We start from the raw sequence: 11744 nt of genomic DNA on the forward strand, positions 1-11744 counted from the left end.
GTGTTTCCAAACTTCATTTTGGATTTTATTCCTTGAAATCATTATTTACACATTTTGTTCCTCTGAACAATTTATGTATTTTACTAAAAGAGTGAGTTTAGTTTTTAAAAGGTAAATCTGTGTCATTACCATAGAGAGGTTACCATAAAAAATAGGTAAAAGAGAAAGTGGTATTTGATTTTAGCCAAATACTGCTGCCTGCGAAGGGCCCCTGAGCCTTAGACCTGCTCTTTCCTTGTTTGTAAAGGGACACTGGCGAGTGTCAGACAGGTGCTGGAGATGGGCTGTCACTAAGAAGACGTTTTCTTGGATGTGACTGGCACAGAGGAACGAGAGGGTGGAAGGAGCCAGCTCCCTTTGGGGCATTGCCTCCATTGCCCACAGGCCACAGAGGCCCTCATCCGCAGTGCGGGGAAACACCGGCCCCGAGGCCCCCAAGGAATCTTGTCTTGTTGGACCGTGTCTGCACCAGGGATCCTCCCACAGGACTCTGCTACAGGCACAATCTGAAAGGTAAATCGGGAACAAACATTTCAGGTGTATTAATGCAAAACGCAGATCTCTGGTGCTCAAGGCTAACCCTGAGCTCAGGCACCTTGAGGGGCGCCGGGAACACCTGTGCGCCCTGGGACCACATGCTGTGTAGCCTGCCACGGGGGCAGCCCCGGATGTCAAGGGGTCCAAGATCTAGCTCAGACCCTGGCCACCAGCACTGTGGGGTCGGGAGACTCTCTCCTCGCCTTGGAGGAGCTAGGAGGCGTGGGAGGAGGCCCAAGAGGTCACCCGCAGAGCGCAGCAGCCTTTGAGAACCAGGGCAGCCTGATAAAGTGTCCTGGAACATTCTGAACTCGGTAAGTTCTATCCCGGTGGGGTTTTGTCTGCAGAGGAAGTCATTAAAAGGGAAGGAAAGCACGAACCCAGGTCCCTCTGGCTCCCCTCTGCTGCCTGTCCCGGCAGCTCGAGGGGGCTCAGAACAGGTGCTTCACGTTTTTATGGTCAATCGTTGTCGCCTGGCATAGTGTTTGGCGCCCCTCCCGCCAAGAACTGAAATGGAGGAGCTGGTGCAGACACACCCCCGCTCTCCATGGACTTCAGCAGGCTCTGTGGACATCTCACTTTGGGGAAAGTGTGTCTCCTACTGAGATCAGAAGAGAAGTGAAGAGAGAGAGACAGAATCTTTCTCCATGTCGTTGGAAACAGGAAGCTCCCCCGCTGCCACACGAGACTTGACACCCCAGTCTGGTGGTCTGGCCTGGAAAAGGGACCATCAGACATGGTATCCGAAAACAACATAGCTTAGCTAGCGTGCTTTATTTGAAGAACACTTAAAATCCTATGTTCACTTCTATTTTGGTGAATTTTGCATATGTATCAGTTGTATCATTTGAAACTGCCAATGTTCTTCCTTTTTTGACTTCCCAAGATGTCCATTTCCACCTAATGACAATAGACACCACATCTCAGAAATGATGAAAACATGTTGCAACAAAGTAGGCTGATTTCACTGTTTCGCATGAGAAAGAGGATTTTGCTGAAGGTTAAGGAGGTCAGGCTTGGTTACAGACAGTGGCTGTGTGAGCTGTTGTGACCTGTTAGACGCTATGGCCAGGTGAGGATGATTACTCAGTGCGGTCCAGGTGTGGGCTGACAGCTGGCTTACCAAAGAAGAGAATCTTGAGGTCAGAGTGGTCCCAGGAAGAGACTCAGCCCAGAGATGTCCAAACTTCCTGGAAGGCAGGGCTTCATGGGGGATTAAGCTTGTCAAGTGAGAGGAGGGCATGGGCCACTGGGAGGGTCTCTGGTAACAAGAATCTACGGACGGTCAAACCGTTTTCTGTCCTCAAGGTTGTAATTCCACCCTAGGCGGGGAGAGCCCCTTTGGAGCAGAGCTGATGGCTCTGGACTCTGCATGGCTGCCTGCTGACCTTTCCCTGGGTCACTTTGTCAGCCTCCCTCCCCTCTCACAGTGCTCAGTGCCGCGTTGGGGGCGCGCAGGCCCTCCACTCAAGCTGCCACCGTCATGGCAGGATCTCCGTGTTCCAACCGCACTGCTTTGCTAACCTCTGATGTGAACTGAGATGTCGGCCTCGCTGGGCCGGGACACCGTCCAGCTCGGTGCAAACGCCTGCTGGCTGGTCCAGGCAAACGGTGAAGGGCTGACTCGGGGCCACGAACCTCCCCACTGTTCCTCACTCTTTGTGTCTCCCCAGCAAGGTGACTCTCGGGAGTTTCAGTTCCATCTTTGTCTTTTTTAGAGTGTCTGCGGCCTTTGAAGGCAGCTGCTGGGGAATCTGATTCCCCTGCACAGGTCTCGGGCATTCTCCCAAAACGCTGGTGGACGGGGAAGGCTCTCCCTGGGGTTACAGATTCACAGATAAATCACATGGAGTAACACGCGTTTACCGTCCCAGCCCAGGCTGCCCTTCTGGCGGAGGTGATGGGAGCTTTGGGCCCAGGAGAACAGAGACCCTCGTTCACAAGCACTTACTTGGATGTGGCTTATTCCGCCGGTGATAACTCAGCGTCTGGGCAGGCAGATGCGGGTGGTGTCATGTTCTCTTTAGAAGCCACCAGCTGGAAATTGCTCAGAGAGCCTGGAGTTAGGCATTAGGTTTTGAGTAGAAAAAGATGGAGTCTGGACTTCCCTGCCCTCCCTTAGAGCCCTGAGCCCTAAGGACACCATCTGAGGACACCCGGGGCACCCTAAGTTCCAGGAAAGGCAGACAGCAGAGTGGGGAGAAGCCCCCCTCCGTGCTGGGGGCACCACGGCACACGCGTTGCCGAAACTGCGGGAAGGGATGTGCCAGGCCCCCCGGCGCCCGCAGAGCCCGACACTGTCCAGACCCAGGGCCTTGGCTGTCTAGCATTTCCCTATAAAACTCATTTGAATTTCACTGTGGACCCACTTGTGCGGTCGTCCTGCACCCGCTTCCATAAAGAGGCAAGTGTCTTTGCCAGGCGGAGGGCATGGGAACTGCCCAGGCCTTCCCAGCGCCCGCCCTGCCAGTATGAGGGTGGAGGTGGGGTCAGCAGGTCCACCTGGTGGAGACTTCACATTCCGGAAGGACCCCACTTCAGGTGAGTTGCTACATTAGCTTCAAACACAGCTATATATGCATCGCGGGGTCCATCATGGCAGAGAGACGCCCACCAAGCCTCCCACCTGTAATGCACAGTGTTATTCATCAATCCTATAATTGCCTTGTGACTAGGAAGATTATATTGCATCGAGGGTGTTTTTGTGTTAGAGACAATAAACGCAGACCTTCAAATTATCAACAACTATTTGCAGTGCTGCTTGGGCCTTTCTTCATGTTTTATCTGGGTGGGAATCTCAGCAACCGTGCTACTGAGACCCCGCCCTTGGCATCTTCACCCCCAAGCTGCTACCTCCCCAGGAGCAAATGCCCTGCGACTCATGACAACCAGCAGAAAAGAACGTCAGACCGTGGAAGGGAGGGACAGACCCAGGCCGCCGAGAGGCAGGGGCCTCTGCTTCTCCAGTGGAGCCGGGGTGGACCGTCCTGCTCTCGGCCTCCGGATTCCCCTGCGCCCCTCCTGCCCCGTCCTTCCCTCGTTCAGTGGCCTTGTCCCGTGTCCCCCACTGGCCTGGTGCTGGAGCTCACACCGCCCTGCCTGGCTCCTGGCTCCCAGCCCGGCCTGCCCCACCGCCCCCCCTAACCCTGACCCTAACCCTGACCCTAACCCTGACCCTAACCCTCACCCTCCCAGTGCTCCGCTTGCCGTGTCCACTCCAGCTAGGACCTTCCTCTCGCCACGGCACCCTGCAGGTCGTCCCCCACCCCCGTGCCTTGGCACTTACAGTGTTCTTGAAAGTTTCCTCCTTTGTTGACTATGCAAATCTCTACCCCGCCTCCTCCAGGAAGTCCTCCAGAACCACTTGTCCTCTCTTCCCTCTTCACTCCTGGAAACCAATGTATTGCTGGGCTCTGTAGTTCTGTAAAGAGGCCCCCAGTGTCCCCTCTGCTCAGGATGGCTTTATCAGGGTCCCAGAACTGTGACCTGGGATGGCCCCTTCCTGCCGACCACACTCACTGAGTCACCAGGACTGGCCGAGCCAGGGCGGAGTGGCCTGAGCCCTTGACCCACCTTCCTCCCCCACCCAGGACCTTTCTGACCTCCAGAGGGGCAGCCACGGCCAGATATCCTGGTCGGCCCTGCCCCATCCGGCTGACAGGTGCCCAGGCCTGAGAGCCCCTCCCTGGAAAATGAGAGACAAATTCCCATCTGAGAAGCCGAGCTCCAGGGGCTGCAACGACGAGGCTGTAGCTGCTGCTGCCCTGGGGCAGTTCCCGATGTGAGGTGGGGGGCTGGGAGTTTGCTGGGACGGAGATGCCACCTCTGGGGGCGCTGCCACCCAGGTCCTGACAAGTGCGTGTGTTGTGGCCTTGATGCTGGTGTTGACATGGCTCTGGGGCAGCTGGAAAGGAGGGCCAAGTGTGGCTCCAGGCTGGCAGGGGTGGCAAGGCTGCAGGCGGAGCCGGGAGAGCCAGGCGGGCGCTGTGGACACAGGCAGGGGCCCTGCCAGCCCCGGGCGGGCGGGGTCTGACTCCTCAGAGGGCCCGGGGTGTGCGAGGAGACAGAGCCGCTGCGTCTGGACGAGAGATGGGGCTGGTCAGGCCTGCGGCCGGGAGAAGATCCTCGGGCTGGGCTGACCCTCCTGGGGACCAGCTGAGGCTCTGGGGCTTTGCCTGAGGGTGTGTGGGTCCCCGACTGGCCCTCTCCAAGCCCCTGGGGCCTGGCCAAGGCCACTGGAAGGGCTACCGGGGGCGTCAGGAGAGAGCGCCCAGGGGCATAAAAGACGGGTGGCTCCTGGTCCCCGAGATTCCTTCCGGGGAGGTGTCTGCTGTCTTTGGGGCCCCGGAAGCCTGGCGGCCACCCGGACCCCATCCAGCTTGTACCAGCTTGCTCTGACCTGAACAGGCCAGTCAGTGGGCGAGGCGGGTTCAAGTGAGTTCTCAGCGAGGGTGAACGACATCTAAACCCACTTAGTGGTGAGGAAATCTTTCCAAAACTCTCCATGATTGTGTGGCCCGTGGCCAGCGCCCTGCAGAGGAACTGGGCCCTTTCCCACTTGGGTGAATTCTCATTTTCTCATTCCAGGGTAGAAATGCGATTTTCTGGCTCACTGAGAGGCCTGAATGTTCTATTAAACCCCAGGAACACGCAGACCCAGAGGGGATTTGAAGAGCCGGCTCAATTTCCGGATCCCAGATGACTTGATCACCGCAGGAAGTGGGGTGGCTCGTGGCTCTGCAGGGCCCGAGGGTGCCCGTGTGTGCAGGCCCCGCCGGGTGCCCGTGTGTGCAGGCCCCGCCAGGCGCCTCTGGGGCTCTGCGAGGCCTGCACAGGCACCCCTGCGTCCCGCCGGCTTCCCCGCCCTGTGGCTCCTCCCTCGCCCGGGCTGGGGCCGGGCCTGTCGGATGCCCTCTGCAGCCACACCTCTCATTCCCCCGGAAATGCTTCCCACAGACCCTTCCAGACGCCCCTGGCTGGGCCAGCAGCCCCCCCTGAGGTCACCTCTGAACCTGGGCACCTTGGTGACCATGGCCGGGTCCCCACGTCCTCCTCCTGTGCAGACCCCACCCCCATGCTGCCCCTGCTGCCCTCGGCTCCATCCAGCCCCGAAGCCCCCGACAGGCCCCGCCCATCAGCCGCCATCCCCCAAACCACTCAGGTAGTTTCCCCTGGAGGCCCCCCTCCAGCGGCACCTCCTGGGAACTCATTCCCCCAACCCCCAAGGCCTCACAAGCCTGGTGTCCTTTGTCACTGCCTCTCTGTGCCCTTGGCCTCAGAGCTGGCGCTGCTGTGGCTCAGGCCAGCGTTTTTCCTCTGTCCATGTGCCCCAAACCCGTGTCCCCACCAGGTGTCCTCCCACTTCTCCTTGCGGAGGCCTGTGGTCCTGGGAGGTGTCCACATGGGTCTCTTCAGTGGCCCCCCAGACATGGTCATGGCCCAGGACCCCCTCCTCGGACCCCGACTGGCTCAGTGAATCTGCTCAAGAGAGAGCCCTAGTCCCCTCTTCCCACACCCAGGCTTTGTTCGCTTTTCTTGTTCCCCATTCTGTACCTGGCCCATCACCTCTGCCGCTGTCCCCATGGGTCCCCTGGCCAGATCTGTGTGCCTTTGTGCGGCGCTTGCATCCGGGATTCCAGCTCAGGGGCTGTGCTGGCCACCAGTGCAGACAGGCCTCTGCATTTCATCAAGAATATCGACCAGCCTCTCTTCTGCCCGCTGTCTGCACCCCGTGCATTGTCCCAGCCCTGCCCTCCCCAGTGTCCAACTGCCAAGGCTCCCCAGAGACCCCAGACCCCTGGGCCAGGACGTCCCACACCCCTCATCAGGCCAGTTCCATTTGCTCCCGCCCCGGCCCTGCTGATCTTCCGCCCCCACCAGGCTTTATTCTCCCCTTGGCTCTCTGTGTGTCTCTCTGTCTCTATCCCTCTTATTTGTCTCGCTCTCTGCCTCCTGTTTGTCCCAGGCATCTTATTTATTGCAAGATCGACATTATAACAACGCTAAAGGATATTTTTAAAGGAGAACAATTCGCTCATGGTTCCGCACGCACACAGCGGCTGCGTTCCTGTGTCCACGTTCTCTCCAGTCCTGGCTGGTGACGGCCACTTTCGCATCACACAGCTTGAGAGACACCCTCTCCTAACACTGTGTCCACATTTCCCCACTGCTCCATCCCTGTCACCAGTGTGGTCCCGTCCTTGTGCTGATGGCCACGCCCTGGCGTGGACACGGGGCTGGGGCCCTTCTCCCTGCTTGGCCGCCATGGGGGCCACTTGTGCTCTGTGTGTTGCTTTGTTCCTCGTCTCGGGGACGTCTCTGAGGTCCCTGAGGAGCTGGCACAGGTGACTCCAGAGAGGACTGGTGGTTGTGGTTACCTGACTCCACTTTGCGGGGAATGACCCGGCAGAGCTGCTAAAACACAGACTGCACGTAACCCCGCCAAGCTCGTGCAGACAGCCCAGTGCCCGTCGGCAGGGGAGCACAGGGTACGTGATGGGAGAGCAAGGTCCTTGCTACTGCAGGACATCTGTGCTGCGCTGATGCCTCAGAGCGAGGTACCCGGGAGCTGCACCCCTGCGGCCTGGCACCTGTTTTAGCAAAAGGTGGGGGAGGGCAGCCACTCTCCACCCTGGGGGTGTGGGCGGGGGTGCTGACTTCCTAGACACCCCTAACCTGGTCCACTGGGGGTGCAGGGCTGGGTCCTCAGTGGGCTCCAGGCACCCCCAGCCCAGCGCACGGGAAGCAGCGAGAGAAGGGACCTTGGTGGAGAGCCGGGCCCAGGACACCACATTCTCGAGGCCAGGGCTATTTCCCCAACGCAGCACCGGCTTCCTGGGTGGCCTCCTGCACCCAGCAGTTACCACTCAGCACCTCCCACTCACGCACCTCCCACTGAGCCGGTCCAGCAGCAGGCGGCTGGGCATCTCCCAGCGGGTCCCCCGTCCACACACCACCCACCGAGGGAGGGGGCTGGGCTCCCACCTTCGAGCCCTTGGTCCTCAAACCTGCAGCTCCTCTCCCCCTCCTCCCTCCTCCCTCCCTTGCCCAGCGGTGTCACCGTCCAGCACATCACTAGGCTCTGCCCAGGTGTGATCTTGCCCCTCTGCTTCCCCCTTTCCCACCCCTACCTTGTTCCTGTTCCGGCCGCTGCATCTCCTACAGCCAATACGCGTTCTGCCGTCTCTCCGGCTGCGATCCAGGCTCCACTGGTGCCCCTTTAAATCCCCTTCCAGAATCCCAGGCCTGGAATCTGCAGAGAAGGTGCCCCCAGCCCACTCTACCCCCTGTGGGGGACCCTTACTGCTTTTGGGTGGGTGGCGGTGCAACTCCCAGGAGAGGGGGCTGTCCCAGCAGCCTGGCAGCCCAGACCAAGTAACCCAGAGAATGGTTTTGGGGAGAAGATCAAGCTGATGGGCTGGGAGCTGCAGCTTTCAGGGTCAAAGACCAGAAAGGCTGGCCGCCTGCCCCCAGGTGTGCTGGGCCCGGGCTGGACACCCTCCTGGGCTCAGCCGTTCATGGGGAAGGTCCCTCCTCCTGGCTGCTCCCCATGTGCCTGGCCCCACTGAGGACCCAGCCCTGAGGAGGACCCGCCCCTCCCTGGCCAAGCCATTCTCTTCCCCTGGAAGCCCCCTCTGCCGCCCGCACCAGCCTTGCACCTCCTCAGAGTTGTAGCTGCTCTGATTCAGTCTTTGTTTCCTGCTCTCATCCCTTCCGTGTTTGCAAGTGACACGGGAGCCCGGCTCCTGCGTGGGCTGGGGCCACTGGGGGAGGCCAGGGGTAGCTAGGACCTCAATTTCCAGGGAATTTATGTCAGCATTTCTCAAGAGCACACCCACCCCATCCTCTACCCACTGGGGGCTTTTCAAAAAGTCCGCCTGCATGCGTTGCTGGTGGGAATGTAAAATGGTGCAGCCACTGTGGAAAACAGTCTGGCAATTCTGCAAAAAAACCCCCTAAAAACAGAATTACCGTATGATCCTGCAATTCTACGTCTGGGTATATTATCCCCAAGAGAACTGAAAGCAGGGACTTGAAAAGATGTTTGCACACCCATGTTCAAAGCAGCATTATTCACAACTGCCAAGAGATGGAAGCGAACTAAGTGCATTGATGGGTGAAGGATAAACAAAATGTGCCTATCCGCACAATGGAATAGAATTCAGGCTTCAGGAGCCCGTGTGGGGCAGTGGTGCTGGGTGGGGTTCCAGATGGCATGCTCCACACTTGGCTGAGCAAGGTGGGGGCTGCCCAGCCTGCTTAACTCAGCTGCAAGTGACAAGTGACTCATAGCCGGTTGCCTCAGGTCAGGGAAGTGGAAAAATCCCGAGTGTTTAATAAATATTTTCCTCATCACCTTCATTAATTATGTCTCTACATGGCCTGGGAGGTGTTAATTTCCTTCTGTCCAGGCCTCACTCACAGTGACAGAAGCACTGTCTGGGGGTGTCCTTGCCTCCTGGGTTCCACTTCTAGGGAGATTCTCCCTTGCTTTGTAGGCAAACTATGGTGATGACAATGGTGGTGATGATGATGATGATGATGGTGTTGATGGTGGTGATGATGATGATGGCGATGATGAAGACGGTGATGATGGTGATGGTGATGGTGATGATAGTGGTGATGGTGATTATGATGGTGATGATGGTGATGGTGATGATGATGATGATGGTGATGGTTATGATGGTGATGGTGATGGTGATGATAGTGGTGATGGTGATGATGATGGTGATAGTGGTGATGGTGATGATGGTGATGATGGTGATGATGAAGATGGTAGTGATGGTGATGATGGTGATGATGGTGATGATGGTGATGATGAAGATGGTGATGATGGTGATGGTGATAGTGGTGATGGTGATGATGATGGTGATGGTGATGATGGTGATGGTGATGAAGATGGTGATGATGGTGATGATGCTGATGGTGATGATGATGGTAATGATGGTGATGGTGATGATGAAGATGGTGATGATGGTGATGGTGATGATAGTGGTGATGGTGATGATGATGGTGATGGTGATGATGGTGATGATGGTGATGATGGTGGTGATGGTGATGATAGTGGTGATGGTGATGGTGATGGTGATGATGATGGTGATGATGGTGATGATGAAGATGGTGATGATGGTGGTGATGGTGGTGGTGAGGACAGTGATGTATGGAGGTCCTCCTATGCCAGCCCTCCCCCCAGCACATGGTAAAGAGCTTGGACTTTATCTGGAGAATGATGGTGAGCCATTGAGATGTTTTCACTGCTTTGTGACATGATTCTAAGTGTGTTCTTGGGGGATGTCACGGTATGGAGTCAGACTAGTGGGTGCAGGGGACCAGAAGGAACACAAGGAGGTCAGGCAAGAGGTGAGGGGGCAGGAGGGGCGACGAGAAGGCAGCAGATTCGAGAGATGTATTGGAGGTAGAGCCCAGGACTAGCTCTTGGAGCAGATGTGACGGGTAAGGGAGAGAGTCAACCATGAGATGTGGAGGTGGGGAGAGCAGATCTGGACCAAAGTTTCTGAATTCAGCCGCTCAGAGATGCCTGTTGGACACCCAGGGTCAGCAGCTGGACACACTGCTCTGGGTTTCAGGGACAGCCAGGCCTGGATGCAAGAAATGGGATTTCATCTGCGGAAATTAGGTGGTACTTATGTGGGGCTTGGGGCCCCCGGGGTGGAGGTTGGCAGGGAGGAGCCTGGGAAGGAGCCGCCAACAGAGGAGAGGGGCCTGGAGAGGAGGAGGGGGCATCAGCGCCTCCCCCGTGACCCTGACAGCTGCCAGCAGCGCCCAAGAAGCCCAAGTGAAGGCTGCTGACCTCTCCCCAGGTGTCCTTCTACCCGGAGATCCCTGCTCCCCGGTCTGAGGTCTCGGTGAGCCCGAGTTATCTGGAGCAAGGAGGGGAGGGCACACAGCAAAGGCCAGGCTGCAGGGAGGAGGGCGGCCTCCTGCTCACAGAGTCACCGTCACCCCATCCTCCCCTGGGCTCCTCTCCCTGGGCCCCTTGCCCTGGACTCAGGTCTGAGCAGCCCCCCCACCCCGGCACATCCCAAACTGGGCTCAGCTGTTTCATTGTGCAAAGCCCTGGGGGCATGGGGCATGGGGACCAGGCCTGGGGGCAGCAAGGGTCCTGTCCACAAAGCTCCGCCCACCTCCCGCAGGTGAGTTCGTGCTGGGGCCTGTGGTCGCTCCCATTTCATGGAGACCCACCTGTCTGCCTTCTGATTTCTGGGGTCTCCTGCCTGGATCGCCCACGGCTGCGCCCTTCCCGTCCTTGGCACTGCTTTCCCGGGCCGACCACACCCTTGGCAGGATAGGCCCAACAAGGAAATTGATCCTGGCAGCTGTCGTCCTGGCGCCGCGGGGGCAGGAAGGCGGCCACAGGGAGGGCTTTTCCGTGTGCTGCTTTGTTCTGTCTTATTCGGAGCAACATTAAGTTACAAACCAAAGGGTGGAAAATAGTGGGAATTTCACTGTGCTTGGCAGCGGAGCGGACTTCTTATGAGGGTGACGGTCAAGGAAAGTGCTCTCGGGGCCCAGTTGCTGCCACAGACGAGGCTCTCAGTGGCCACCCTGATGATGCCCCACTCTGCCTGCTGCATGGGGCTGCGGGTTCCAACACTTACAGCACTTTCTCGGCTTCTGTTCTACTTCACAGGCAGTTGCCTGGAAGTGGGGAGACGGTTTATAATGAAAACCAAACTCATAAAACGGGGATTTGCATTTAAGTTTTCTTTGCCCTCATTTCTGGGGAGGAAAGCAAAGGCGGGGGTTCTCCACACAGGTGATTCCAGAAGCACGTGCCAGGGCTCCAGCAACCTGTGTGGACTCCATGGGATTCTATTCAGACCAACCTGTAACTTTCAGTGGCCAACAGGGACTCGGGGACGTGGGGACGTGGGGACACAGTCTGTGCCATCCCCACTTGTCCCTGGCAGACACTCGAGGGTGGAGACAGTGTGGCCCCTCTGGAAGCAAGAGGATGTGATGCCCGCTTCCTCTGTCTGGATGAAGGCCTCGCTCTGTCCCTTCATGCAAGTTCCGGCTTTATCTGGTCTTTCTGGTGAAACTGGCAGAAGTGTGGTTTGGACAGGCATTTCTCTTTTTTTTTTCTCCCCCCCTTTTTTGATAGTGACATATTTAGATAATAATAAATAACTTCCCTTAAAGATATCCAAGTACAGAATTGCAGAAGTTGCTTAGTAGAGGGGGCT

General features: G+C 57.6%; 1 protein-coding gene across 1 annotated transcript; it reads right to left on the reverse strand.

Annotated features, from left to right (window-relative positions):
- Positions 1 to 3: 3 nt before the first annotated feature.
- On the reverse strand, positions 4 to 11449 carry LOC309614252 (uncharacterized protein; the record flags this gene model as incomplete). The annotated part of the gene is made up of 6 exons (XM_082362335.1): positions 4 to 2354; positions 2489 to 2594; positions 3824 to 3958; positions 7668 to 7789; positions 8196 to 9750; positions 11385 to 11449. 2 exons carry the CDS (start codon positions 11447 to 11449, stop codon positions 9009 to 9011), a joined length of 807 nt encoding a protein of 268 aa, XP_082218461.1. The 3' UTR covers positions 4 to 2354; positions 2489 to 2594; positions 3824 to 3958; positions 7668 to 7789; positions 8196 to 9008.
- Positions 11450 to 11744: the final 295 nt, after the last annotated feature.

This window comes from Balaenoptera borealis (genome assembly GCF_965194805.1).
Source record: "Balaenoptera borealis genome assembly, chromosome: 16".
NCBI lineage: Eukaryota > Metazoa > Chordata > Mammalia > Artiodactyla > Balaenopteridae > Balaenoptera > Balaenoptera borealis.